The 26,324-nt window shown below is 36.2% G+C and overlaps 2 protein-coding genes across 2 annotated transcripts in view; one reads left to right on the plus strand and one right to left on the minus strand.

Annotated features, from left to right (window-relative positions):
• Positions 1-111, minus strand: part of TMEM232 (transmembrane protein 232) — a 145,364-nt gene extending 145,253 nt beyond the window's left edge. Inside the window, exon 1 of the mRNA XM_084882807.1 lies at positions 1-111. The gene's annotated coding sequence lies outside the window, so the exon portion shown is untranslated.
• Positions 82-23,962, plus strand: SLC25A46 (solute carrier family 25 member 46). Its single transcript, XM_084882811.1, has 8 exons — positions 82-527; positions 3,184-3,226; positions 5,433-5,490; positions 6,053-6,130; positions 6,586-6,686; positions 12,934-12,990; positions 14,162-14,219; positions 19,435-23,962. Exons 1-8 carry the CDS (start codon positions 236-238, stop codon positions 20,008-20,010), a joined length of 1,263 nt encoding a protein of 420 aa, XP_084738937.1. The 5' UTR covers positions 82-235; the 3' UTR covers positions 20,011-23,962.
• Positions 23,963-26,324: the final 2,362 nt, after the last annotated feature.

The following is a 26,324-nucleotide window of genomic DNA, read 5'->3' on the forward strand; positions in this document are numbered from 1 at the left end:
CGAATCGTCTCCCTAGCAACCGCGTCCCCGAAGACCAGACCGCCGGAAAGGGCTGTGATCACGTGCCCCGTGAACTTCCGGATTCTCAACGTGACTTCCGGTTGTCAGTTTCTCCGGGCCCGGTGGTGGCGGCCGCGGTGGAGGAAGAGCAAGAGGAGGAGGAGGAGGAGGGAAAACCGCACGGCCCCAGTGGTGGTGGGCTCCTGAGGGCTCGCCTCGCCCTGCCCGGTCTGCGATGCATCCGCGGCGCCCGGACGGGTTCGATGGCTTGGGCTACCGCGGGAGCGCACGGGACGAGCGCGGCTTTGGCGTGGCCTTCCCTGCAAGGTCCTTCAGCTCCGGGCCGGAGCTGGGCCACTGGGTGACCACTCCCCCGGACATCCCCGGGAGCCGCAACCTGCACTGGGGCGAGAAGAGCTCGCCCTACGGCGTGCCCGCCCCCGCCACCCCCGAGGGCCCCGCGGAGGAGCCCTTGCCCGGCGGCGGCAGCAGCAGCGGCGGCAGCGGCGTGCCGGGGCCGAGCACGGGTGAGGGGCGCCGGGGGCCAGGCCCGGGTGTGGGGACCGGCGGGGCGGCGGCCTGCGGACCCCAGACGCCGCGCTGAGGGTCCCGCCTTCGGGGCCTCGGGTTCTGATCGCGTGCCACACCCAGCGCCCTCCCCGTGTCCTCTGCCCTTGAAGTGGGCCTCCTCTCTCTTCCTCACACAACAGATGTATTCTCCGGGGTGACTTCCAAAGAAACCAGACATCTGCCTTAGCTAATTAAGTGGGCGCTGTATTTACATGATGTGATTAATTGTAGCTTTGTGTTCTGCAGAGGTTTTTTTGTTTTTATTTTATTTATTTATTTTTAAATATATTTTATTGATTTTTTTACAGAGAGGAAGGGAGAGAGAGAGAGAGCTAGAAACATCGACGAGAGAGAAACATTGACCAGCTGCCTCTTGCACACCCCCTACCGGGGATGTGCCCTTGACCGGAATGGAACCTGGGACCTTTCAGTCCGCAGACCGACGCTCTACCACTGAGCCAAACCGGTTTCGGTCTTTTTGTTTTTATTTTTTTTGTTTTTTCAGTATGGACAGGCTTGGGCTCAAACCTGGCTCTACCTATATTAAAAGCTCAGAAACTATGTCAACGTCTGTGAGCCCTCCGTTTTCTCATTTTTAATGTGGGCAGAAGAATATCAGGGTTTTTAAGGGTTAAATAAGAATGCACAGTACACTGTGGAGCACCTAGTAGGCTAAAAATATTTGTCTTCTTCCTTTCCCCCTTTTAATTATAGGAGTTGAGTCTGTTTTCTAAATCCCAAAATACCCCCTGGCATCAAACCCCTTTTTGGTAGAAGAGAAAATGTCTATACTTCCCATTTTCTTCTTTTAAAACTTAATGGTAATATCAAATTGAGCCTCACTCATATTAAATGATTCACTTGAAATACATAAAGTTATAATTTTATTCTTATTTTTAATGAGCTGACGTAACACTTTCTACTTATGGAAATTATAGATCCTAAATTCAGGTATCCCATGGGAACTCTGTAAAGATTTATGGAGTTGAGAAATATACCCACCTTCTGCTTTTTTTTTTCCTGACCCAAAAATTCCACTAACAAGCAAAAATCACTGATACAGTTTCAAGATAAGGCTTTAAATTCAAGACATACGGTAATTCTTTGCAAAGGATTGTCAGAAAATCTGTCTTTTAATTGCAATACTTGTGATTTAGATATTCTCAACAACTTTTTTTATTCATAAAATGGAAATAATGGCACCCTCTTCCCATTCTCCTGAAATTGTTAAATGAGTAGATTATATTAAATGTAAATGTAAGCATATTTATCATTGAATATAAAATGTAAGTATATTTTAAACATCAGTTTTATCCTCATTTCTTCCATTTTGACTTGTAGGTATAATACTATTTATTTGATTGGGGATAGCTAGGAGGAATAGACTTTAAATGCAGTATGATGAGCAAATGATGTGGAGGGGACCAGTGATTTAATGTCATGCAATTAGCATGTTCACTCTGTTTTGTTTTCTTTCTGTTGGTCCCAAGAGGAGTACTGGAAATTTTAAATGAAATAATTCAAAATGCATATATACTTGCTACATAGTTACATTCTTAGGCAGTAAAGTTTATTTTTTCATAATTTATGCTTTAATGGTTACAATGAAGACGAGCTCTTAATGTAACTAGGGCTGTTGTTGTTTTTAGCAGCAGTAAGGCTGGTGAGACTACTTTGCAAGGTTGGGTAGAAGCCTGAGATCATTATACAGTTAACAATATTAAACCTTCCTAATACCTTCCAGAAAATATGGTATTTTTTATCACTATCAGGGGATGATCAGGACACGCAAAAAGGGGAAAGAACTGAAAGGAGGAAAATGCCTTCAGTGGGGCAAAGAAAAGCTATCTTGCTTGTACGTTTTCCAAAATAAGGGTGAATCAAATAATATCCTCAGATACATGTTTACATGGCCTTGTTCTGTCTGTAAGGAAATTGTGGGTTGCTTCATTTAAAAGAGCAGAGATGAGAGAAGGAAAGATTGAGGAAATAGGACAAGAGAGGAGAGAGAGAGAAGAGATTGAGAGCCCTTTAGTGCCAGTTTTGATTATTCTTTCAATTTAATCATTTCCTGGTGTTTTATTTGTGACTATTGGTTTAACATAAATGCTCTCTACCACTAACAGTGAATGACTAATTTTACAATATGGTAGGTAAAAGTTGTTGGTATATGTACCAGAGCTTTCTACAGAAGAAAATTGTATGTTGTTTCCAGTCAGAAGTTACAAACTGGTAGCCCATAGATTATACCTGCAGATATGTTTGATTTGGCCCACATAGTGTTTTAAAATGGTTACCAATATTTTTTATTGAAATATAATACATAAAAATAATATATTTTTTAAGAAAAATCACAGCTTAGAAATCAACCCTGATCCCACAGTCCCACATTGCAACAATGAATTGGAGCTGAAGAGCAGTTGTGCCTTACAGCTTGCCACAAACGCAACAGAGTTCTTCACTCATTCAAATGACTTCCCTGGCCCCTATCAGAATTTGACTTGGGGACCTGGAGTTTAAATGAATATCGTGTAAATAAAAGAAAATATTTTTTGTTGTTTTTGCAGTAAATCTAAGTATTGATTATGAGTAATCTTATTTCTTCTATTTTAGAACAGTTGAGTAGATTTGCTGGATTTGGTATTGGACTTGCAAGGTAATGTTTTATCTAAATTTTAATTTTTTATAGTTTTTAATGTTATAAATGATTAATAATTTCCCTTTAGATTGATTCTTTGTAGCAATAGATTAAGTATTGAATAATATTTTGCAGAGAAAATTATTTAAAATTTATAAGTTTAATTTTTTCCCTCAGTAAGGATAGAGAATAGCCATTACATTTTATAATCACAAAATAATTTTGTAAGGAATATTGTTAACATCTTCCATATGTATCTTTCTAAAGAATAAATCAATTCTAATCTTGATTCTTCTGCTCCAAAAACCAAGTAATTTTACATTGAATCCTTTTTAAAAATTGAATCATAACAAGATATTTAGCAACATGGAGTCTAGGTTTCAGTTATAATCATCATTAAAAGAGCATCATTTTTATTTTTTATTTTTAATGATTATTTTGTATTAGAAAAAACCTTTAGTCTTGATTAATGTGACCTTTAGTGAATACTGTTTCAAAAATACTGGAATTACACAAAGGCTGACATATGTTAACATAAGTCATTGTTTTAAACATTTTAATCAAGAAAAAATGATCTTATTAGAATGATTAAACTTGAGGATGTTAATGTCAATAGAAATAAAATTTGTGTAATAACATTTCCCTTGTGCTATAGTTAATTTTTCTTCAGCCTCACCATTTATACTTTAAAGTCATTATCGTCCTATATAATAAAAGCCTAATATGTTAAGTGTCTGACTGTTTGTTCAACCATTTGACTAGTTGCTATGATGCGCATTGACCACCAGGTGGCAGACGCTCTAACCTGTAGGTAAGCTTGCTGCTGGGGTTTGGCCGATCGGGACTGGATGAGAAGGACCAGACACTCTGGAGCCCTCCCTGGTCCCATCCTGGCCAGCCAACCTCCTGCAGTCTCTCCACAGCTGGCTGGCTGGCCCTGATCAGCCCTAATCAGGACTGAGCAGGCGAGACAGGCTGGACACGCCCTGGAGCCCTCCCTTGGTCCTTCCCTGGCTCCAATAATGTACCGGTGGGTCCCTCAGCCTGGCCTGTGGGGATCGGGCAGAAACCAGCTCTCTGACATCCCCTGAGGGGTCCCAGATTGGGAGAGGGTGTTCTCAGGTGATGCACCCCAGAATCTGGTTCCCTCCTCTCTGGTTCCGTGTGCATCACCTAAGAACTACAGCTGCCAAGTCACCACAGCTGGGCAGTTCCTGCATTGAGCATCTGCTCCTGGTGGCCAGTGCATGTTATAGCTACTGATCAGAGCATCTGCCCCCTGGTGGTCATTACGCATCATAGCTACCAGTCAGTGGCTTAGGCATATATATATATTAAAAAGGTAATATGCAAATCGACTGAATGGCGGAAGGACCAGTTGCTATGACACGAACTGACTACCAGGGGGCAGATGCGCAATGCAGGAGCTGCTCCCTGGTGGTCAATGGGCTCCCACAGGGGGAGCGCCACTCAGCCACAAGCCAGGCTGACAGCTGGTGAGTGCAGTGCTGGCGGTGGGAGCCTCTACCGCCTCTGCAGCAGCACTAAGCATGTCTGAGTAATAGCTTAGGTCGGCTCTGGGACATCCCCTGAGGGCTCCCAGACTGCTAAAGTACTCAAGCTAGGCTGAGGGACCTCCCCTGCTAAGTGCATGAATATTGTGCACTGGGCCTCTAGTATAGTGTGTGTGTGTGTGTGTAGATGTGTGTATACACAAGCAGGCGTGTGTTACTGTTAATATTTAAGCCACAGTTGTAATTAGTTGGTGGGGAATATTTTGAGAACTACTTTGTATCTAAAATACTAGTTAGTTACCATGATCATTGAAATCTCTATAACTTCAGTGCAAAGTATATCAAAAACAAAATTTATAGAATGAGATTCATGAAAAATAGATGGCTCTTCTGATAGGAACTTTGTGCATAGGACATCTGAAATAATTAAAAGGGGCATTTAAATTTTCTAGGAAAGGAGTTTCCCATATTAATATAGAAATGTCATTTCATCTTTATATTATACATGTTAGTATTATATATTGTTTCCCTTGATTATCTGTTTCCAAATCTGGCTTTAATTCTTTTCATATTGAATTTTGTTACTGGTACAGTGATTTGCAAACATGATATTTTTAAATTGTTTTTTGATTCTTCAAACAAATGATTTTGGAAACATATGTTATAAATTTAACCTATATTACATATATTTATAAATTATTCTTATATAGTCTCTTTACAGAAAATGTACTGGCTCATCCTTGCATTGTTCTACGCCGCCAATGTCAGGTAAATATACTTCCTTTGAAATAATCCCAACCCTGATATGAAGTACATGTGTCTCCAATGAGAAGGGACTAGACTATGTGCTGCATCCTAATACTTTTAAAAAATTATTTCACCTAAGTATTGGTTCTGACCCCCCTTACTGATTTTATGATTTACTAATTGTTTATAGCTTATAGTTAGGAAAACACTAACCATTGGGAGACACATAACTCCTGTTCCCTGAGATCTTTGTGGTTCCTTAATGCTCTGCCACACTAAATGTAATTTGACTGTTTGAGGAAGCATAAATACCAAACCAAAAGGCCATATTACGTATGCTATATTATTGTGTATATTGTGCATTGATCTTTAGGGTTGTATTTATATAACCATATGTATTTTACTTTTAATAAGTTATTTAAAGCACTTTTAAGAGTAATTTTGCTTTGCTAATGTGTAATTTATGATGACCTTAGAATTGAACTTTTGTATATAATGTGACTCCACAGTATTTGTTTCATACCCTTGTTATTTTTTACAAAACAATAATAGAAAATAATTATGAAATATGTATATTTTACAGGTTAATTACCATGCTCGGCAGTATCATCTCACTCCATTTACAGTCATCAATATTATGTACAGCTTCAATAAAACTCAGGTGAGAATTAGTATATAGACTTTATTAAAATTATTTATGTGTCATTTTGTCTTAGTAATAATTAAAGCAACAGTAATTTCTTATAATTTAGTTAATAAAAATATCTTAACTCTTGTACTAAAACTAATGTAACACGATAAGGGCATCTTTTGGTGTTACTGAATAATCAGTGAATTTACACCTTTGCCAAAATTAATTAAATATTAGGGTTATTTAATCAGTATTGGAGATACTCAGTTAATTGGAATGTTCATCTTGGCCTAAACGTAGGCTACCAACAAATATTAAAATAATATTAGAAATTAATTTAGTAGTTTTCCACTAAAATGTCCTTTTAAATAATGTCTCATTGGAAATATCAATAAGCATTCAATATCAAGTTTTATTAAGTCCCTTTTTTTGGTGTTTCTTATTTAGCAATTAATAAAAATAACAATAATTTTTGTTTATTGTAGGGACCAAGGGCCCTTTGGAAAGGAATGGGAAGTACTTTTATTGTCCAGGGAGTCACACTTGGAGCAGAAGGAATAATTAGTGAATTCACACCTTTACCAAGGTACCTTTTTGGCATTTTCTCAATATTAATGTCATATTAAAAATAGAACAAACTATGGTAATTTCTAATACCTTGAATTTAAGAACTTGATTTTAAAAACTGAAGTAGCTAAGAGAAGAAACAGAAAATAAATTTAATTGCTATCTTAATTGAATTAGCATATGATAAAGAAAATGCTTCCTGGTATAGTATTTATTGAAATATATGTCTTTCATTTCCTGCTGCTGTGTGTCAGCAAGCAGTTTCACAAACTTTTGACATATGTGTACCCCTTCTATAATTTTCGTAACGCTGAGTACCCTCATACTCATGAGAACTTAGAATTAGGCGCAGCTAAGCACGGTGCAGTGCATATCCCCACCAAACTCCGGTGCAACACGTACCCCCACCAAACTCTTCCCGTACCCCTGGGGGTATGCATACCACACTTTGGGAAACACTGAATTAAGGAATAAACACAAGTATGTGAGCAATTCCTGCTCTTTAAGTCACTAGTTGATGAAGGAGACACATGTAAACAAATTACAGTACATCATTATGTGTGCTGCAATTAAACAAACCCCTTTCAGAGCCCAGGGGACACTTTGCATAGTTATTGTTAGGATTTCAAAAAAGAACTGAAATCTGAGCTAAGTCTTGATTTATGGGCAGGAATTGACTTGGCAGAGAAGGAGAGGATTCAGTGTAGAGGTGACAGCATGCCCATTGGAGGTTGGAACATTTGGGTAATAAGTGTCTTATGCTACGAATAGTGGGTATGTATGGAGTGGAATAGAAGGAAAGGGGTTAAGATGTTAAACTGAAGCATGGCACTGCCTTTGTAAGAGATTTAGGTTATTCTCTGTGGGATTGGGAATCGAAGGTGTTTTTTGTCGTTTCTTTTTGTTAACATGGGTGATTTGATCAAGGATAATATTCAAGTGATGTTGTGAAGGAAAAAAAAAAGACCGGTGTAGACTGAGACTTGTGCAGAACTGTCAGTAATCTAGGCCAGATTGAGAAGGATTTAAACTCTGGATAGAAAGCAATGAGCTAGAGAGACATTTCGGAAGAATATTTGATAACTGGGGATATGTTGGGAATGGGCATATGGGAGAATGAATTGTCATCAGTGACTGAGATTTCTAGATTATAATCAAGTTGAAGAATTCATGAAAGAGAATAAGTTGGAACTGGGGAAAAAGATAAGGAATTTAACCTTCAATAGATGATGTTTGAGATTTCTGCAAGACATCTAGGGGGAACATATCTTTAAGTAGTTGGAAACATGGGTCAAAGTCTTTGAAAACATTTGAAGCTGCAGGCATAGCTTTGAATGTAGTGGTATAAAAGTAGCAGTTGAAACATTACGATGGATGAATTTTCAAAGGTGTTAATGTAGACTAAGTGACAGAAAGTGGACCAAACACCGAATCCTGAGCAATGTGTGAGTGCACACGTGTGTGCCATGCCTGAGTGTGTATTAGGAGAGGTAATTGAGGGGAGTAATAGGAGATGATCAAAAAACTCATCGAAAATAGCAGCATACTTTAGGACAATAGTGTCATCGAAGCCAAGAGAGGTGAATTGGAATTGTTAGATACATTTGGAGGGAGAGGGTAGAGAAATTGGGTAAACTTATTTCTGCACCTGTTTTCTCCCTGCAACAGGATACAAGGTCATTAGATGAAAGAAGAATGAGGAAATGCATGAAAAGAATAAGTTACCTAGGTTCTCAAACTTAATATGTTCCTGAAGGCTATTAGAAAACTGAATCATGTTTTCCCATAGAAATAATGTAAATCAAATTAATCTATTCCAGACCCCCAAATGATTCCCTGTTTTAACCTTTCTTATCTATAGTACATATTTATTACTGTTTAATCTATAAGTAAACACTTTAAAAACAAAAAGAACATTAAATGTAAGTGAAAATTTAACAAAAAAGAAATGAAAAATTTCCTACTAATAAGCAGCCACAACAACAAAAAATATTCACAGTATAATTTCCTGAGATGTTAACGTGAGGTTTTTCGGTAAAATGACTTATACTCATGCATTCTCTCCTTCGTCACCTAAGAGTTCAGTGACTGATTATATAGGTATCATCATGAAAGGGCTGTTGGTTTGAGAAGTGAATTGTTCAAGATGGGAAATATTCAAGAACCAGATTCAACTGTATATGTTTGGGACAGTCACAGCTACTATGTGTAACAGAGGGGGAACCTTACTAGGGATATATGAAAGGAATGTGAATCGGTAATATTGGAAAGCATAAATTTGTGTAAGTGCTATTTGGTAGGAGTCTGTGATTTTCCGCTATCAACACTAGATTCCAGAGACAGCATTAAAGATTGAATGGTTTGCTAATGTAATTGTAGTGATAGAAATGTATTAGCCTTAAAAGGTACTGAGGTGGTTCATCTTAGTACAGTGTAAAAAAAAAATTTTTTTTTGAATGGTTTGTTGATCCAAAGGTGGCCCCTGGCAGGTAAATGTTTGGGGTTGACAAGGAAGTGAAGTAATTGCACATAGAGCCAACTGACATCTCAATCTTGGGATTCAGTCTTTTATAAGGAAGAAAATGAAAACAGGCAAGACTGGTAGTAGGCTTTTTGCCAGTGTTTACTTTTAAAGGACTGTATAGTCTTGAAGGTCTTGAAGTTCTTTTAAAACAGCTTTGCTAATTGTTATAACAAAACAAAATATTTAGCCAGCGACAAGTTTCCCATCTACTTTAAAAATCTCAATTTATGATGTTGGCTAACTTTATTCACCTATTGCTTTTTATATCACAGGATAAAATGAAAAGTTAGTTCTTGAAGTCCTGCCAGAAACACAAAAGTTATATAAAAATTTAACAAATTTCAGGAATTTCTGTATGGTAAAATATAAAGAATTCTGTATTTGCAGCCAGACACCATTGGTCTTGCCTATACCACTTTTTAGTTCTAGGAACTTAGGGAAGTAATGACACTTCTCTAAAGCACAGGTGAAGTAGTAACTTTCACTCCAGGTTGAGGAGAAGGAAAAAAGAAATGGGAAGGCACAGAATTTTATCAATCTTTCTCATTCTGTAGATACACAGACACATCAGATTATGTGGACATTTTGAATCATATTTAGGAAGACATAAGAGGTTACCTTTGTTGTATTTTATCTGGATAATTTTGGTAATACATCCCACTCATTAATTAACATATTTATTTAACTATTTTTTAAAAATATATTTTTATTGATTTTACACAGAGAGGAATTGAGAGGGATAGAAAGTTAGAAACGTCAATGAGAGAGATACATGGACCAGCTGCCTCCTGCACACCCCCCACTGGGGATGTGCCCGCAACCAAGGTACATGTCCTTGACTGGAATCGAACCTGGGACCTTTCAGTCCACAGGCCGATGCTCTATCCACTGAGCCAAACCGGTTTCGGCCATATTTATTTAATTTACTAATATTTTCTGAGCACCTACTATGTTCTAGGAACTGTACTAGAAATCAGATATACAATGAGAAGAAGAAACAAAAGGTACCTTAGGTCTAGTATAAGGGACATACATTAAGTAAAATAATCCCAGTAATGAATAACTAAGTACCAATTGAGATTGTTGTGGAAGAAAAAGAATATGGTTCTGTGAGAGTATTAAAGGGTTAGGAACAGTGTCAATAATAAAATGACATGTGTTTGTGTAGATTATGTATTAAATATGTACATTCGTCTATCAAGTGGAAGGAATACGAGTGCCTGATGGCTGCTGAAAGGACAAACAAGTTGCCAATTAAAAACTGCACTGGACTTAGTATCATGAAGGTCGTGGGAACCTTGGCAAGAACTGTTTTTGTTGGAATAGTTGGGTAGAAACCAATTTGGAGTACATTTAGAGGTGAGTGGGAAGTTAGGACATGGAAATAGCAAGTTGGCTGCGATGAGAGATGAAAAAAGTAGCTGAAGGTGAGAGGTTTGGGTTGGGTTGAGGGAAGGTTTTTTAAAGAGGGAATCTATTTGAGCATGTGAAATGAGAGACAATGGAAATTAAAGACTGCTTAACTATAGAGTTATTTAGACAGTGGGGAGGAGGGGGACAGGGCAGGCTGGAGAGGATCAACGGGGAGGGAAGAAAACATGTTAATATTGTTAATATGTTCAACAATAAAGTATTTTAAAAAAACAAAAATAAAAATTCTATTGTTTTGTGTAGATTATGCATTAAGTAAGACTATTAAATAGAAAACTATTTTGAGAAAAAACAAGTCACTTCTCTCAATTTTGTTGCTTGTTTGAAGGGTAGTTTTTGCTTGTGAAAACTGATTTAAATGTATTTAACACAGGTTTTGATATTTAATAATGAAACATAAAAAGGTTTAATCAAAGTAGGTTTCTACACTACCCTCTTTCCTGAAGCACTTACATGTGCTAATTTAAATTTCTAGAGCTATGGCAATAAGTTTTACTCATTTTATAAAGGAGTAGAGAATAGATACAAGGAAGAAAGTCTTAATTTTTTATAATTCTAAATTTCATTTTTCTCCCTTTTACCTTAATAATCTTACCTTAATAATTAGTTTTGTATTCAAAGGGAAGGTGGTCCTGTCCTTTCAGAAACATGCCACAGATTCATCTGTCCATAATGTTAATAACAGTTTCATGCTTCAAATCAGTGTCATAATGGCCTTGAAAAGAGTAATAGTGCCCAGATGATTGGCAGACCACGAAGCATTTTTTTTTTATAATAACAAAGTCACTGTCAGTAAGATGAGAGGCCTAATTTTTATTTTTTGTATTTTTCATCTTAATCATTAAATATCATTTCGGCTTTATTTTTCTGTGGTTGTTCAGGCCTATAGTATTCCAGTATTAATCAGAATGTGACCCAGAAGGTTCTCTAGGGTCTTATAAATCAGAGAAGATTATTCTATTGTCTAAAAATTTCTCTGCAGACTTCTCAGTCTCTTAGAAAAAATGTAGGAAAGTTCACATACCACACGTGCTATAATTGTACTGAGTCTGTTTTTAGAGCACTTACATTATTAGTGATTAATTATCTTTGCCTTTTTAATGTAAAATATATTTATTTCTTTATCTCCTTATGATTCTTATATTCGCTTATTTGAAATAGAAAATGTTTTTATCAGTTTCCTGCTGTGGCTATTGGGCAGTGAGTGTCAATTTTATCAGGGGAACTGATAGTAGCTAGTCTCCTCTTTATTTTACATCCTCCTTTCTTTGTTATTCTCCCTCTCCCTTCCTCCTCCTTCTGCCCTTCAATCCCCATTGTCTGACTCTTCATTTACTCTTCCTTTTGCTCTCCATATTCTTTCTCTTTTTTTACTTTTCTCCTGATACAACTTTTTCCTTTTTTGTTCTTCTTTCAGCTTGGCTCTCTTCTTTTTCTTCTTTTTCCTGGTTTCTAAAGATAACCTAAATATCAGGAAACACCCAGTGCTAGATCGTGGTTCCAGATCTGGTGTTTTTTCTGTGTCTTTTGAACATGACCCTTTTTGACTTTTATTTTCTCAGTAAAACAAATGCAACAACACCTGCTCTGCTGCTCTCACAGGATTCCTTCTTGTATCAGATGAGATGAGAGGGAGCAGAGGCAGAAGCAGACTTCACGTCAGAGACCAGGGTTTAGAGCCCTTGTTTTACTACTAACGTTATTCTGCATATAGTTACTTCATTTTGTTCATTGTTTTTTATTCCCATTCTTTCATACTTTTTAAAGCTTTATTTCTCCCTTTTATCCTATTCCTTGTTTCCTTTTCCCTTTCCCACCCATTCTTTTTTACTCAACCTATCCCTTTTTAAAAAATATATTTTTATTGATATCAGAGCTAAGGGAGGTGGGGGAGAGAATCATTGATCGGCTGCTTCATGCACGCCCCCTACTGGGGACTGAACCTGCAACCCAGGCATGTGCCCCAGAGGGAGCCCTTCAGTACAAAGGCCAACTCTCTACCCACTGAGCCAAACCAGCCTGGGCTCAACCTATCACTTTTATATCTCCTTTAATTATATCTCATGTTCATTTTTGTAATAAGTTATAACTTCCTCCTCTGTCAGCTGATACAAAAATACCTTGCACATTGTTTTTATTTTCAAACCACTGCAGTTGTTTAAAATGTGTCCCAGAAAGGAACATGTTTACCATTAGAATCCTACAGATTTTTTTAAATTAAAATTTTATTACCTTTTTGCAAGTTGGGCTAATTCAGTATGTTTTGAGTAACATGGCTTTTGTTTTACTTAAATTTATTTTTATTTTTTAGGGAGGTTTCACATAAATGGAATCCTAAACAAATAGGAGAACACCTTCTGCTGAAATCGTAAGTGAAATTTATATTGAAAATTTCTATTAATTTTTATAGCATTATAACTGAAAAAAAATCAAATAACTATACTGAAGGAAATTAGAACAATGAAATATCTAAGGGACTAGAAGTTCCAAGGACAAGTAAGAGGGTTTAGGAATAAAATTTTTGAAATATATATTATCTTTAAAATAAATCTTTTTATTTGAAGGGTGAAATCACAACCTAATTTTTCTTTGTGTTCTTAGGAAGTTAGCAGAGTCCTTAACTTTTTAAACACAAGTTGCCAAGAAAATTATTATTATTTTATTATTAAGGAGAGATAACAAATCTATTTGTATGGTGATGAGCAAACTAAAAAACGTAGTCCTGAAGGCACTTAGTGATTTTACAACACTGACCATTTTGGTAGATTAGAATTTTACTCTTCACTTTTTAATTTTTTTTGAAGATTGTGAATTGGAAACCCCCCCAGCTTGCTGGCTCCCTTTGTGGGGCATTCTAGCACATTATTACTTAGTGATGTTCCATTCACCTTGAAAACTACTACTTGCCAGGACCTGGCCCATAGGGTTAGGTAAGTCCCACCTTGATATTATTTTAATAACTATATTTTGCAGGCTTGCAAAGTTGTAATATTACTCTGTCTAATTTTAGTGGTAGGAAACAACTTTGCAAAGCTGTACAATATTGTTTTTTAATAATAAAAGGGGACTTCACTTACCATTGAAGACTGGCTTACCTCTGCTGGGTGGGAAATCTGGGAATGGATAATAGCAGAACTTGTTCAGATATCACTGAGAAGGCAAGCAATAGAATGGATCCCACACCCTATATTTTAAGTGTCAGAGTTACAGGCTTCATTACCTATGTGCAGGTAGAGGTCCAAACAATGACTCAAATGAGCCTACATTTCATGCTTTAAAATAAAATCTATGTTCTTTGCAGGCTGTCCCTGTGTTATTAATACTTAATGTTTCATTTCTAATTGTTCAATAAAGATCTTCTGTTACAGGTCTCTGAAGTATCTTTAGGCTATAGGTATTAATAGTTGAAAACCTTACAAATACCACTCAGGCTTGTTGATACATTAAAGTAGAATTATGTTGATACATTAAAGTAGATATTAAAAGATTTAATATAAGCATCTTATTTCAATAAGCTAATGTTTGTTTTAATTTTACAGCCTAACTTATATAGTGGCAATGCCTTTTTATTCAGCAAGTCTGATTGAAACAGTACAGGTGAGCTATTTTTTTATGGTCATTTTTTACTTAATAGTATTTTGGAATATTAAATGTATTATTTATGCCTGATTGTATACAGAGAAATTTAAAACAGTATCCTTTTAAACTTTTATTTTGCAAATACACGCATATTAAAGATTATATACTAGCGCTTTGTTGATAAGTATATTTCCTTTACAAACCTACTTCACACTTTTAGTTTTACTTTATTTTATCCCTTCTGAGACAGCTGTGTACTCTTTATTCAGATATCTCAGAAGTCAGCCTTTTACTTGCTCTAAATACAAAAAATCCAAAAGGTTGTGTGTATGTTTTTTTAAAAATTTTGAGACACAACTCGGAATGATTATGGCTTATCAGAGGTCAATAAATTAAGCATGAAACATGGTAATCATCCTAACAGTGATAAGGTAGTCTGCATAGTAGTTTACTAACAGCACTCCTATTAAATAGGCTTTTTAAGAAACATTTGATACTATGGTATGTAAGTGCTACAAAGCTAAAACAATCTCCCGCTAGTTTTTAAATTGTCTTATTATTTCTGACCACAGGGTGGCACTCAAGTACATCAAATCCATAGATTTTTTTTTTCCACCATTGGATTCTTACACTTTAAACTGTCAGATGAAGATATATAATTTAACTTCACCTATAAACAAAATCCAACTAATTGTGCATCACCTATCTGCCATCGCCATCATCACATCCTCTAGCATATTATTTGTCTTCAATATATTATATATGAATTTATTCTCTATGAAAACAATGGATCAGCCTTTTCTCTTCAAATTACCTTTTCCACATAATTGCTTTTTAGGCCCCATCGTTGATTGATTTATTTATTTATTTATTTATTTATTTATTTATTTATTTATTAGAGTTGACTTAGTGAACAGAAGTTAACATCTTGCTACTCAGATACACTTTTCTCTGCTTTTGCACTTGGCATTGCATTAATTGGTATCACCTTTGGGACTGCAGCTTACACTTACTACTCTATGAGATATTCTCATAGATGAGGGAAAAAATAGCAGGAAGCTGACTGTTTAAGAAAAAACAAGCAGCATGATATAGTGGCGAAAACAAGTTTATCAGAATCACATGTCTGTTTAGATCTGTGACTTTAAACAAAAATCTTAACTTTCTCACTCATAAAATGGGAACAGTAATTTAATAACTGGGTTGTGCTGAGACCGGTCTGGCTCAGTGTATAGAGCGTCGGCCTGCGGACTGAAAGGTCCTAGGTTCGATTCCAGTCAAGGGCATGTACCTTGTTTGCAGGCACATCCCCAGTAGGGGGTGTGCTGGAGGCAGCTGATCGATGATTCTCTCTCATCGATGTTTCTAACTCTTTATGCCTCTCTCTTCCTCTCTGTAAAAAATCAATAAAATATATTTTTAAATAAATAAATATATAAATAAATAAATAACTTGGTTGTAAAAATTGAGTTACTTATATAAGTGCCCAGCTCACTATATTTGCTTATTAACCCAGTATCTACCCTTCTTTTTCCTGTTCCAAGTTCTACCAGCTAATTGCCTCGTTTTGATTTCTTTTGTCTGATTTTCTAGTTTTTTTTTTATGTCTCCTTAAGTTTCTCCTCTTCTTTAACTTCTTTGCCATCTGTTCTACCATACTCTTCAGACACAGTTCTTGACCCTGTCTGCTTTTATCCTGTATTCACCATCCTGGAGAACTCACTCTCATGAATCATTTTGACTCTAATCTTTAATAAGTGAATTAAATCATTATCATCTCATAAAGACAATCTTGTTTTATTCCTCTGAAAATTATCTTTTTTCGAGCATCTCCTTTCTTATTGATGTACTATTGTTATCTTCACCCTAGAGACTTAAAACTTTAGTTCTTATTTTTGTAAATGTCTTGATTTTTATATTTCTTTCATCCTTCATAACCAGGCAGTCATTATGCCTTCTTAGTTCTAACTCCAAAAAGTAACTGAGATTTGTCTGTTTCTCTCCACTGAAAGGCAACCATTCTCATTCCTTCTTTATCACATTCTTGGTTTATTATATTAGTTTCTTCCTATTTCACATCCAGTAGGTTTTTGCCCTCCTGGGAGCTCGTTGAGAACATTCTTCCCTTGAAAAATACACATTTTTCTTTCATTGACTGGCTTATTTCACTCAGCATGATGTTCTCCAATTCCATCCAGGTTGCTGCAAATGATGAGAATTCCTTCTTTTTTATGGCAGCATAGTATTCCATTGTGTAGATGTACCATAGTTTTTGGATCCAATCATCTGCTGACAGGCACCTAGGCTGTTTCCAAATTCTAGCTATTGTAGATTGTACTGCTATGAACATAGGGGTGCATAGAAACACCACATGACCTCACTCATTTATGGATAATAAAGAACATTATAAACTGATGAACCAAAAGATAGATATAGAGACAGTAAAGCAACAAGTAGACTGTCAAATTACAGCAGGTAGGGTAGGGAGATCTGGGGGAGATAATAGATTAACCGAAGGACTTGTATACATGCATATAAGTACAACCAATGGAAACAAAGCTCTGGGGAGGGAGGGTATGTATGGGAGGGGGGGCAATGTTAAATTATGTATACAGATAATAAATGAATTTTAAAAAATGGGGGGGGGGGAGAAAAATACACATTTATACATAGATCTCCTGAAGACCTCCTTAATTATGAACTTCCTAGTGAGCTATTGTCTTCATTAACAATCCCTATTCTAGTCACTGCATTCCACATCAGTGTAAGATTAATGTTCTTCAATTTCAGTTCTTCCATATTTTTGCTGATTAAAGATCCACACTGACTCAAACTTCTAAAATAAATTTCAGACTTTTCAGTATAGTATTCACTTAAGGTTTTTATTAACCTCACTTTATCTTTTCAGTTAATCTTCCTTAACTGCTCTTTTTAAATATATATATATATATATATATATAATCATTAAATATTTATTGAGTGTCAACCTGTGGGAACCCCTTTTATGTCCTGCGTGGTTCAGGGTTCCAGTTAAGGGTTTGGGTTCTGAAGAAGGGCCACACACAAATGAAAGAGACTAGAAGAAATTTAATTTGGTGATATGGTGGGGCAGGTGGGAGCCCACCTCTAGTGGGAGGACTACCACCAGGCTCTGGTCTTGCTGTCCCTTTTATTGAGACTGTGGGATACACCCATTACCCTTGAACAGGTTTGGGATACACCCATAGCCCTTAGGCAGGTAATAAGTGGATTATCATTCCAGTAATGATTTACATGATTATTTGATGGGGAAGTTGCCTCTGTTACCATTGTCTCAATTAGATAGGGAGTGGTTGGCTCTGACCTTTCAGAGCTTCAAGGTTGACCAGCCTTTTTTAGTAGTGAGACAATTATTAGTTTCAGACCTCAACCTATATCAGGCACCATTATAGACCTTGGGGATATAACAGCAAACAAAACAGACAAAAATGGTCTGCTTTCATAGCAGTTATATTTTTGTGGGGAAGATAAACATAAACAAAATCAATGTAAAGTATACGAGGTGGTGCTAAGTGCTAAAGAACAAAAATAAAGCAGGGAAATTAAATAAGATTAATGGGTTAAGCGGAGCAGCTATTATTCTTTTTAAATCAGAAAAGGCCTTATTGAGAAGGTAACATTTGAGTAAAGATCTGAGCATATGAACTATATAGATATTTTGGAGAAGAACAGTCTAAGCAAAAGGAAAGCAAGTGCAAAGGTGGGATTGTATTTCATGTGTTTGAGGAGCAAAAAGGAGGTCAGTATAGTTGAAGCTCACTAAGCAAGGGAGAGATGAGTTCTGAGAGGTAAGAGGATGATAAATCATAAAGGACATTTTAGGTCATTGTAGTAATCTAGCCTTGTCTTTGAGGGGCATGGAAAGTCTTGGGTATATTTGAACCAAAGAGTGATTCTGGCATGTCTTTATTAAGATCTCTTTCGCTGCTGTTTTAAAAATAGACTAGAGTGGGAAAGGACCAGAGATAGGTAAATGGACTAGGTGAGCTGATTTTAGTCTGTGGTTTTAAATGCATTATATTTACTGAAAACACAATTATATGTCCAGGTTGGAGCTTTTTCTTACCATCTAAGTTGTAAACTCCCAAGTTTATCCCTTAAACTTAATATTTCTGAACTCTTGATTTCTCTCCAAAATGCTACCCCATCCATATTTCCCAAATCAGTAAGAGGCATTGCTATTCCACTTCCTCTGGCCAACATCTTGAGGTTATCCTTGACTTCTCTCCTTCAAACTCAAATCCAATCCACCAGTAATTCTTATTGGCTATAATTTTGGGGGGAAAGCACAACTAACGCACTTCCCTCCCATTACTACCTGGTAGTCTGTCAAGTCTTTTCTGGATTATGTAATAACTTTTTAACTGTTTCTCAGCTTGTTCTCCTCTGCACAGTAGGCTAGCCAGTGTTAACCTAAATTACGTCTTGTCCATCTTCTGCTTAAAACCAGCTACCTTTGACTAAAAGACAAAGTCTGCTCATTGGCATGGTATGGCCCCTGACTACATTATAACTTCATTTTATACTTTCTCTTCTTTAGTCATTACTGTAGCCAAATTGGCTTCTTGCTGTTCCTTTTCTGCCTGTCCATGATTTTGACCTGTATCACAAACTTTGTTATACATATCCTCAAAATTATAGATAGGCAGAGACATTGCAGATGATAATGACTAAGGCCTGTCTATCAGGCCTTTTTTCACTTAATACTCCTAGCAACTCTATGCGTAAAAGGTAGATAGTACTAATTCCACTTTTATAGAATGGTAAACTGACTTAGGAGAAGTTAAATAACTTGCCAGTGGTCACATAACCAGTAAGTAATGGAGGCAGGGTTGAAACCCATTTGTAAGAAGTCTAAGCACTACAATACCTCTTTTGTGTCATGGAGTTAATGCTTTTCAAAATTATTTCTAAGGAGCTTCTTGAGGCCAGGGAAACCAGGTGTGTCTCCATCCACATCTCCTACTCTTTTCCTTTTCCAATAAAAGTAGCTCCCACTTCACTGCTATCTGTTTTTATGAAATTTCATTTGAAAAAAAGAATCTAACACCTAGGTAAATTTGAAGTCTGTAAACTATTGGTGTTTTTCCCTTTTTGGTCAGCAAATTACTATTTAAAAGGAACCTAAAAGTTCTTTTGGGGAGGCAAAATAAGCAAATATTAACTTCCACTCGTTTCATCATTTTTATTTTAGAGTGAGATAATTCGAGATAATACTGGGATTTTGGAATGTGTTAAAGAAGGCATTGGAAGAGTGATAGGCCTGGGAGTGCCTCATAGCAAACGACTGCTTCCTCTTCTCTCCTTGATCTTCCCCACGGTGCTGCATGGGGTTCTTCATTACATCATCAGCTCCATCATTCAGAAGATCGTCCTACTAATTATAAAGAGAAAGACTTATGGCCACCCAGCTGACAGCACTAGCCCAGTGCAGAGTATGCTGGATGCTTATTTTCCAGAACTAATTGCTAACTTTGCTGCCAGTCTTTGCTCTGATGTTATACTTTATCCTTTGGAAACAGTTTTGCACCGCCTTCACATTCAAGGAACACGCACAATAATTGACAATACAGACCTTGGCTATGAAGTGCTTCCAATTAATACACAGTATGAGGGAATGAGAGACTGTATCAATACCATAAAGCAGGAGGAAGGAATGCTTGGTTTTTATAAGGGGTTTGGTGCTGTTATAATACAGTACACACTGCATGCAGCTGTCTTACAGATAACTAAAATCATTTACTCTACGCTTCTTCAAAATAGCGTTTGAGATATAAGTTCCCGATTAGTCTAAAAGGCACAATCTGGACACTTCGCTATGAAATTGTGAGGGATAAAAGTGAATACTGGGGGGGAAATGGATTAGAAGTGAAACTGGTAGAGAAAGCCCATGCTCATTATATTGACTTTTTTTTTTTCCCTTAAGGCATAGGTCTCTTTGGAATCAAAAGTATTCCAAATTTGAAAACTCAATAAAAATAATATTCATCAATTAAATTCTAGCTAGTGTAGCACGCATACAGAACTAAAAATGATGTTGGGCAGAAGCAAAAATTTATCAAATACAAAGCAAAACTTTACAGAGCTGAATTTATTCTATCTAACTTTAATATTTATTACATGTTTATTTTACCTTCTTGGTTGATATTTGTATGTCATCCTTAATGTGTGGTATCAAGAGGTCATAGCTTACCTTCAAGCAATAAATGTGTAACAGTGATAATGATGAGAAGGATTAGATTTGGCAATCTGTAATCAGGAGTTGAAGTTTTAAATTGTATTATCCCTATATAATGTTTTAATGGCTGCATATTATATAAAGCCATTTTTATTCACATACAAAACTTGGAATTTCCTTCCTTTCAACAAATTTTCCACCCTTAGATCAGCTTATTGCATAAGATGAAGTCACACACTTTCTGTTTAAATATCAAAATAGAATATTAAAAGCCAAGGTATCCAAAGATTTAAGGCAAACAGCATACGTACTTGTCTATATCCAAATGCAGCATTTTGGTACCAGCAATTTGATGTTCGTCATATGTTTATAAAGCTTGATTTGCTTACCTAGTTATGTGAATCATCAGGCTGTTTTTAAAACCACTCTTAACAGAGATAGAAAATAAAATAATCATGACAACTATTACTGTTTCTAAATTTAGAAATTGTGTGCTGAAAGGAATGTCACTTGTCTTTCATTTCTGAATGAGTGTCTTAGTGGAGACATGATTAAAATTCACCTGGGAATTTGTGCCTCTTGCCTTCTGTATAGTTATCATAAATTAATGTCTTCAGTTTTTATTCCAGGTTTGTTTATAATTTCATAATCCAAATATCCTTAATGCCTTTTATTTAAACTTGTTTGGATGAATACTGAAGAAAAAATATAAACTTTAAAGAAAGTTTGTCCTCACTTTTTATGGATGAGGTAAAGAGGTAAATTTTAATAAATAATAAGCAAAAAAAAATTGTATGTTCCTAAACGGATGAAGTTCTTTGTATAGTAAAATGATATGCGTTTGACTGATCCATCATTTAACATTTTAAAGTTTCATTCCCTCCTGTAAGTGTTCACAGTTTTACTATAAGCCATGTAGTACACTGAAGTGCAATGACTTTGCACTTACATTTTCAAACCAGATTTATAAATAGATTTATTTTAGTTGCTAAATATCAGAGAAGTGGATACTTGGTGTGATTAATAATGTTGGAATAAAATAAATGATATCCAAGAAGTGTGAAACAGTATTTAAGTAGCAACTCTGTCTACTATCCTGTGTTGTATGTTTGTGGGTGGTTTCCCCCCACCCCCCAATTACTAAAACATCCAAGTTTTACGTTTTTAAATTTCACCAAGAGAGGAAAAATAAAATTAAACACCACTGATCAGATATTGTATTTTATGGTTACTCTTTCAGATTATGGTTTATTTTGTTCAATGTATGGCATTTAAATTGTATTCATTGCTTTTAAACTACTAAATAAGTTGTTAGATATTTATATGTCAAACTTCCTAAAAATCCTTTCATTTTTATTTTAATCAATGAAGATGGTTTCAGGCAAGAGTTAACTTCTGAAAATTGCAAGTTTCAGAAAGTTTCTGGAAGAGAATCTGAATGGAATCAACTATTTACTAGTGGAAATAAATGGGATCTTTTACCTAGTTAAAAATTAGGTATTTCAAAATTATTTGATGGAAGTTAGCATGCAGATTCAGTTAGATAATTGTTTCATTATGTAATCATTACAAGACTAATAGCTTGAACCACGCACAAGTAAGGTTAGTCTTATTTTCTCTCTCTTTGGAAAAAGTAATCAAATTAACATCAAAACAAAATGAAGTTGGCCAAAAAAATTGAATGTAGCAAGTTAAAATACTAATTTTTTTAACTCTTCACCTGATGATATGTTTTTATTGATTTTAGAGGGAGAGGAAAGAGGAGAGAGAGGAGAGAGAAACATTGATCTGATCAAACTCGCAACTTGGGCATGTGCCCTGGCCCTATTGGTGTACTGGACAACACTAGCCAACTGAACCACTCAGCTAACGCAAAATACTAATATTTTTTACTCACATTCCAAATTAGTTGAAATATAAAAATCTTCAAAATTCAAGCACTTAAATGCTGGCCAAATACGTATAACTGAATTTAGAGAGGAATAAGTGAAATAAACATTGGACATGCTCTTTCCCTTTTTTAAAAGAGCTCTATTTCTTTAATATATAGGTTCCAAAAGCAAATATCCATGCACTACATTTCTTTGGGTGATAATAGCTCAATAATATTTGCAATACAGTATGATTAATAGTATTATGAATGAGAATCCATAGGCCCAATGGTCGCTTCACATAATCGATTTTGGCCATGGAGATGAAATGTGATATGCTTGCCTTACATTGTATGAGTTCTTAATTTGAGTCAGATAGCTAGAAAGCGATTGAATTAAAAACTGAAACACATGATAAATATTAACTTATTTTGTTTAGTGAATTTGTTCATTGATTTCCTAAATCTGTTTATAAATTTCTTTACCATATGGACCCTTTAAAATAATTCCTAAGTTTATCAAATTTAATCAAGCCTCTAAATTTTCAGCATTAGATGCTATGAGATAGTTAAAAACCAGCCAATTTCAAAATGGCTCTGGATTGGGGGATGTGATGTCTTAGTTACTATTTCCACAAACAAAACTGGAGAGGTAAGAAGTCTCACTCATGTACCTGTCTACTCACAGCTGTCTTTTTAGTACTGGCTTTATTATAACTGCACAAAATACTCATTTTACCTGTTGGGCACAAATGCTTCAACATTTCTCAGTGTGTTCATAGATCTGCTCAGAAAATAAAATATTCCGCTTTAATACTGGTCTTTTTCACATGTGATTCTGAAGGATGTTTGCCGTCAGTTTGCTTACTCCCATGTTTTATCATAAAGGACTACTTTTCCAGCTCTTGAAAAGATAGGCAGGTTTGAATTAGGTTCCCCCCCCCCCCCCAATAATATAAGCAAATAAAATCCCCTTAGTAACACTTCACATTGCACTAGAATTTCAGTGATCTTAACTTTGGCATTTCTGCTTTCTCTTCTAAGTAGTTGTACATTTTGCTCGCTAATGTCTTTCTTTTGAGTCATTGAGAATCACTGACATGGTACCAAGTTGGATAGCAGAGTAGCAAAAAATTGGGATTTGACAATGACTCATATAATATTACCTCAACTAGAAGAGGTGTTTTGTTTGTATGTGTATTTCTGTGTGTCTTTTTAAGTTGTTTTTATCTCACTGACGTCTTAAATGTTTTCAGTAAGTTGTGTAACATGAAAAGATTCAATAAAATGTTGAAATAAAGTTAGAATTTTTCTATTACTGAAATGTTGAAATAAAATTAGAATTTTTCTATTACTGATGCTGGAGAACTATGCAGGCTGGTGATATAGGGGTTCAGAATATGTCATCCCAAAACGTGGGGTTGGCATTTGTTTGAAAGGTACTTGAGAAACAGTGGTGCAAAAAGGACACTGCCCTCCTTTGCCCCTCTTAAAGTGCACGATAAAATGACCCTGCCTGTACCAGAGAGAGACATGGAGTTTAGGGCTCTGTAAATAAACCTTGTTAATTCCTCACCATTTATTTCCCTTAGCACAAACCCCTCTGCCTTGTCAATTCTTCACAAGTGGATTGTTTCATTGTCTAAAAGATAATAAAATTTTCTGTTCTGATCACTTCTTTGCATCATGTTTTATAGGGCTTCTGTATATACAAACTTAAGTTTTTCTCCTGTTAATTTGTCTTATGTCAATTAAGTTATTAGACCAGCCAAACAAGGGGAGAGGAAAATTTTTCTACACTATAGTGATAAAAGTTCCTTTTTTTAAAGAAATGAAGACCAAGAAAAAAATATATATATGTAAAATTAAACTTTTTTGCCCAACATTTAAAAAATCCTTAGTGATGTTTTATGAATTGTACTCCAAAGGCAAGGGAAAACAATAAACAAATATGGGACTACATGAAACAAAATGACCAACAAAACAAAAAGATGTTAGAAGACATTTGCAAATGATATTTAAAAAGGGTTAATATCCAAAATATATAAAGAATTCCTACAAGACTACAACAACAAAAAATGATTTAAAAAATAGACAAAGAACCTGAATAGACATTTTTCTAAGGAAGACATATAGATGGCCAGCAGGCAAATGAAAAGATTTTCAACATCACTGATTATTAGGGAAATACAAGTCAAAACCACAGTGAGAAATCACCTCATACTTGTTAGAATGGCTATTATCAAAAAGACAAAAAAGTGTTGGAGAGAATGGAGAAAATGAGCTCTTGTACACTGTTGGTGGGATTGTGCCTTGATACAACCACTGTGGAAAACAGTATGGAGGATCCTCAAAAAATAAAGAATAGAACTACCATATCACCCAGCAATTCCTCTTCTGGGTATTTATCTGAAAAATATGAAAATATTAACTTGAAAAGATATATGCACCCCTATGTTCATTGCAGCATTATTTATAACTAGAGGCCCTGTACACAAAATTTGTGCATGGGAGAGGTGGTCCCTCAGCCCGGCCTGCAGCCTCTCATAATCCAGGACCCCTCGGAGGATGTTCAACTGCCAGTTTAAGCCTGATTCCTAAACCGGCAGTTGGACATCTCTCTCAAAATCTAGGACCACTGGCCCCTAACTGCTCACCTACCTGCCTGATCGCTTCTAACCACTCTGCCTGTCTGCCTCATCTCCCCTAACCATTCTACCTGCCTGCCTCATCACCCCTAACTGCTTGCCTGCCTGCCTGATCACCCCTAACCACCTCTGCCTGCCTGCCTGATCACCCCTAACTGCTGGCCTGCCTGCCTCATTGCCCCTAACCACTCACCTGCCTGCCTGATCACCCCTAAACACTCTGCCTGCCTGCCTCATTGCCCCTAACTGCTCACCCTGCCTGCCTCATTGCCACTAACCACCTCTGTCTTGGCCCCCCACCACTGTGGCTTTGTCCTGAAGGACATCTAGAATGATGTCTGGAAGGTCATTTGCCCAGTTAATTAGCATATTCTGCTTTTATTATTATAGATTATTATAGATATCCAACATATGGAACAAGTGTCCACTGGATAAAGAAGATGTGATGTATTACATACAATGTAATACTACTCAACCAAAAAAAAAAAAAAAAAGATAAAATTGCCATTTGTGGCAACATGGGTAGATCTTGAGGGTAAGTGGATGATTTCACTCACATGTGGAATATAAAAAAGAAACAAATGAATAAAGAATATAAAAACCAAACTCATAGATACAACAGAATGATGGATATCAGAGGAGGAAAAGTGGGAAGGACAAAATGGGCAAAGAGGGTCAAATATATGGTGGGGAGATGGAAACTAGTGAACACACGTAGTGTATACAGATGCTAAATTATAATGTATACCTGAAACGTATCAAGTTACCTCAATAAAATAAAATCATTTTGATATAACTGTGATATGGCTCACAAATAACATTTTCTAAAATATGGTTTCCTTTGCATTATCTTTTGTTTACAAAATAAAAACATTTTCATATTTGATCCTTACAGCATTCCTCAGGCATTTTCTAAGGAGTCCTGTGAGGGAGGAAATAGATATAGATGGTGGGCACTGCTTGAAAGTGGTATAAGTTTATCAGAAAAACCTATAGCCTCCCAGGCAGGACTGACGGTTGAGACATGCAGGAGACTGCCTAAAGCCAGGGATGGGATTTTTTTGGCAAACTGGGACATTTAATGTGGTCATGCATACTGGGGAATTTAGAAAGACACATATATGCCCAGGACAGTACGCATACTCAGAACAAAACTGAAAAGACCCTAAAGGTTCACTATTGGATGACTTATAAACTCAGACAGGAAGTGAAGGGTTAGGCAGAGTTGTAAATAATCTGGCTAAGTGTTCCAGGGGTGCCCCAACACAGAGTCCATCCTCCAAGTTAAGCAACTAAATAAATACAAAGCCAGAAATCAAACTTAGGTCTTGTGATCCAGTTCAGTGTCTCACCCTAACCTCTCAAAAGTCCAGAATGATGGTACTGGG

The sequence above is a fragment of the Pipistrellus hanaki genome (assembly GCF_964339955.1).
Source record: "Pipistrellus hanaki genome assembly, chromosome: 4".
In the NCBI taxonomy this organism is placed as follows: Eukaryota; Metazoa; Chordata; class Mammalia; order Chiroptera; family Vespertilionidae; genus Pipistrellus; species Pipistrellus hanaki.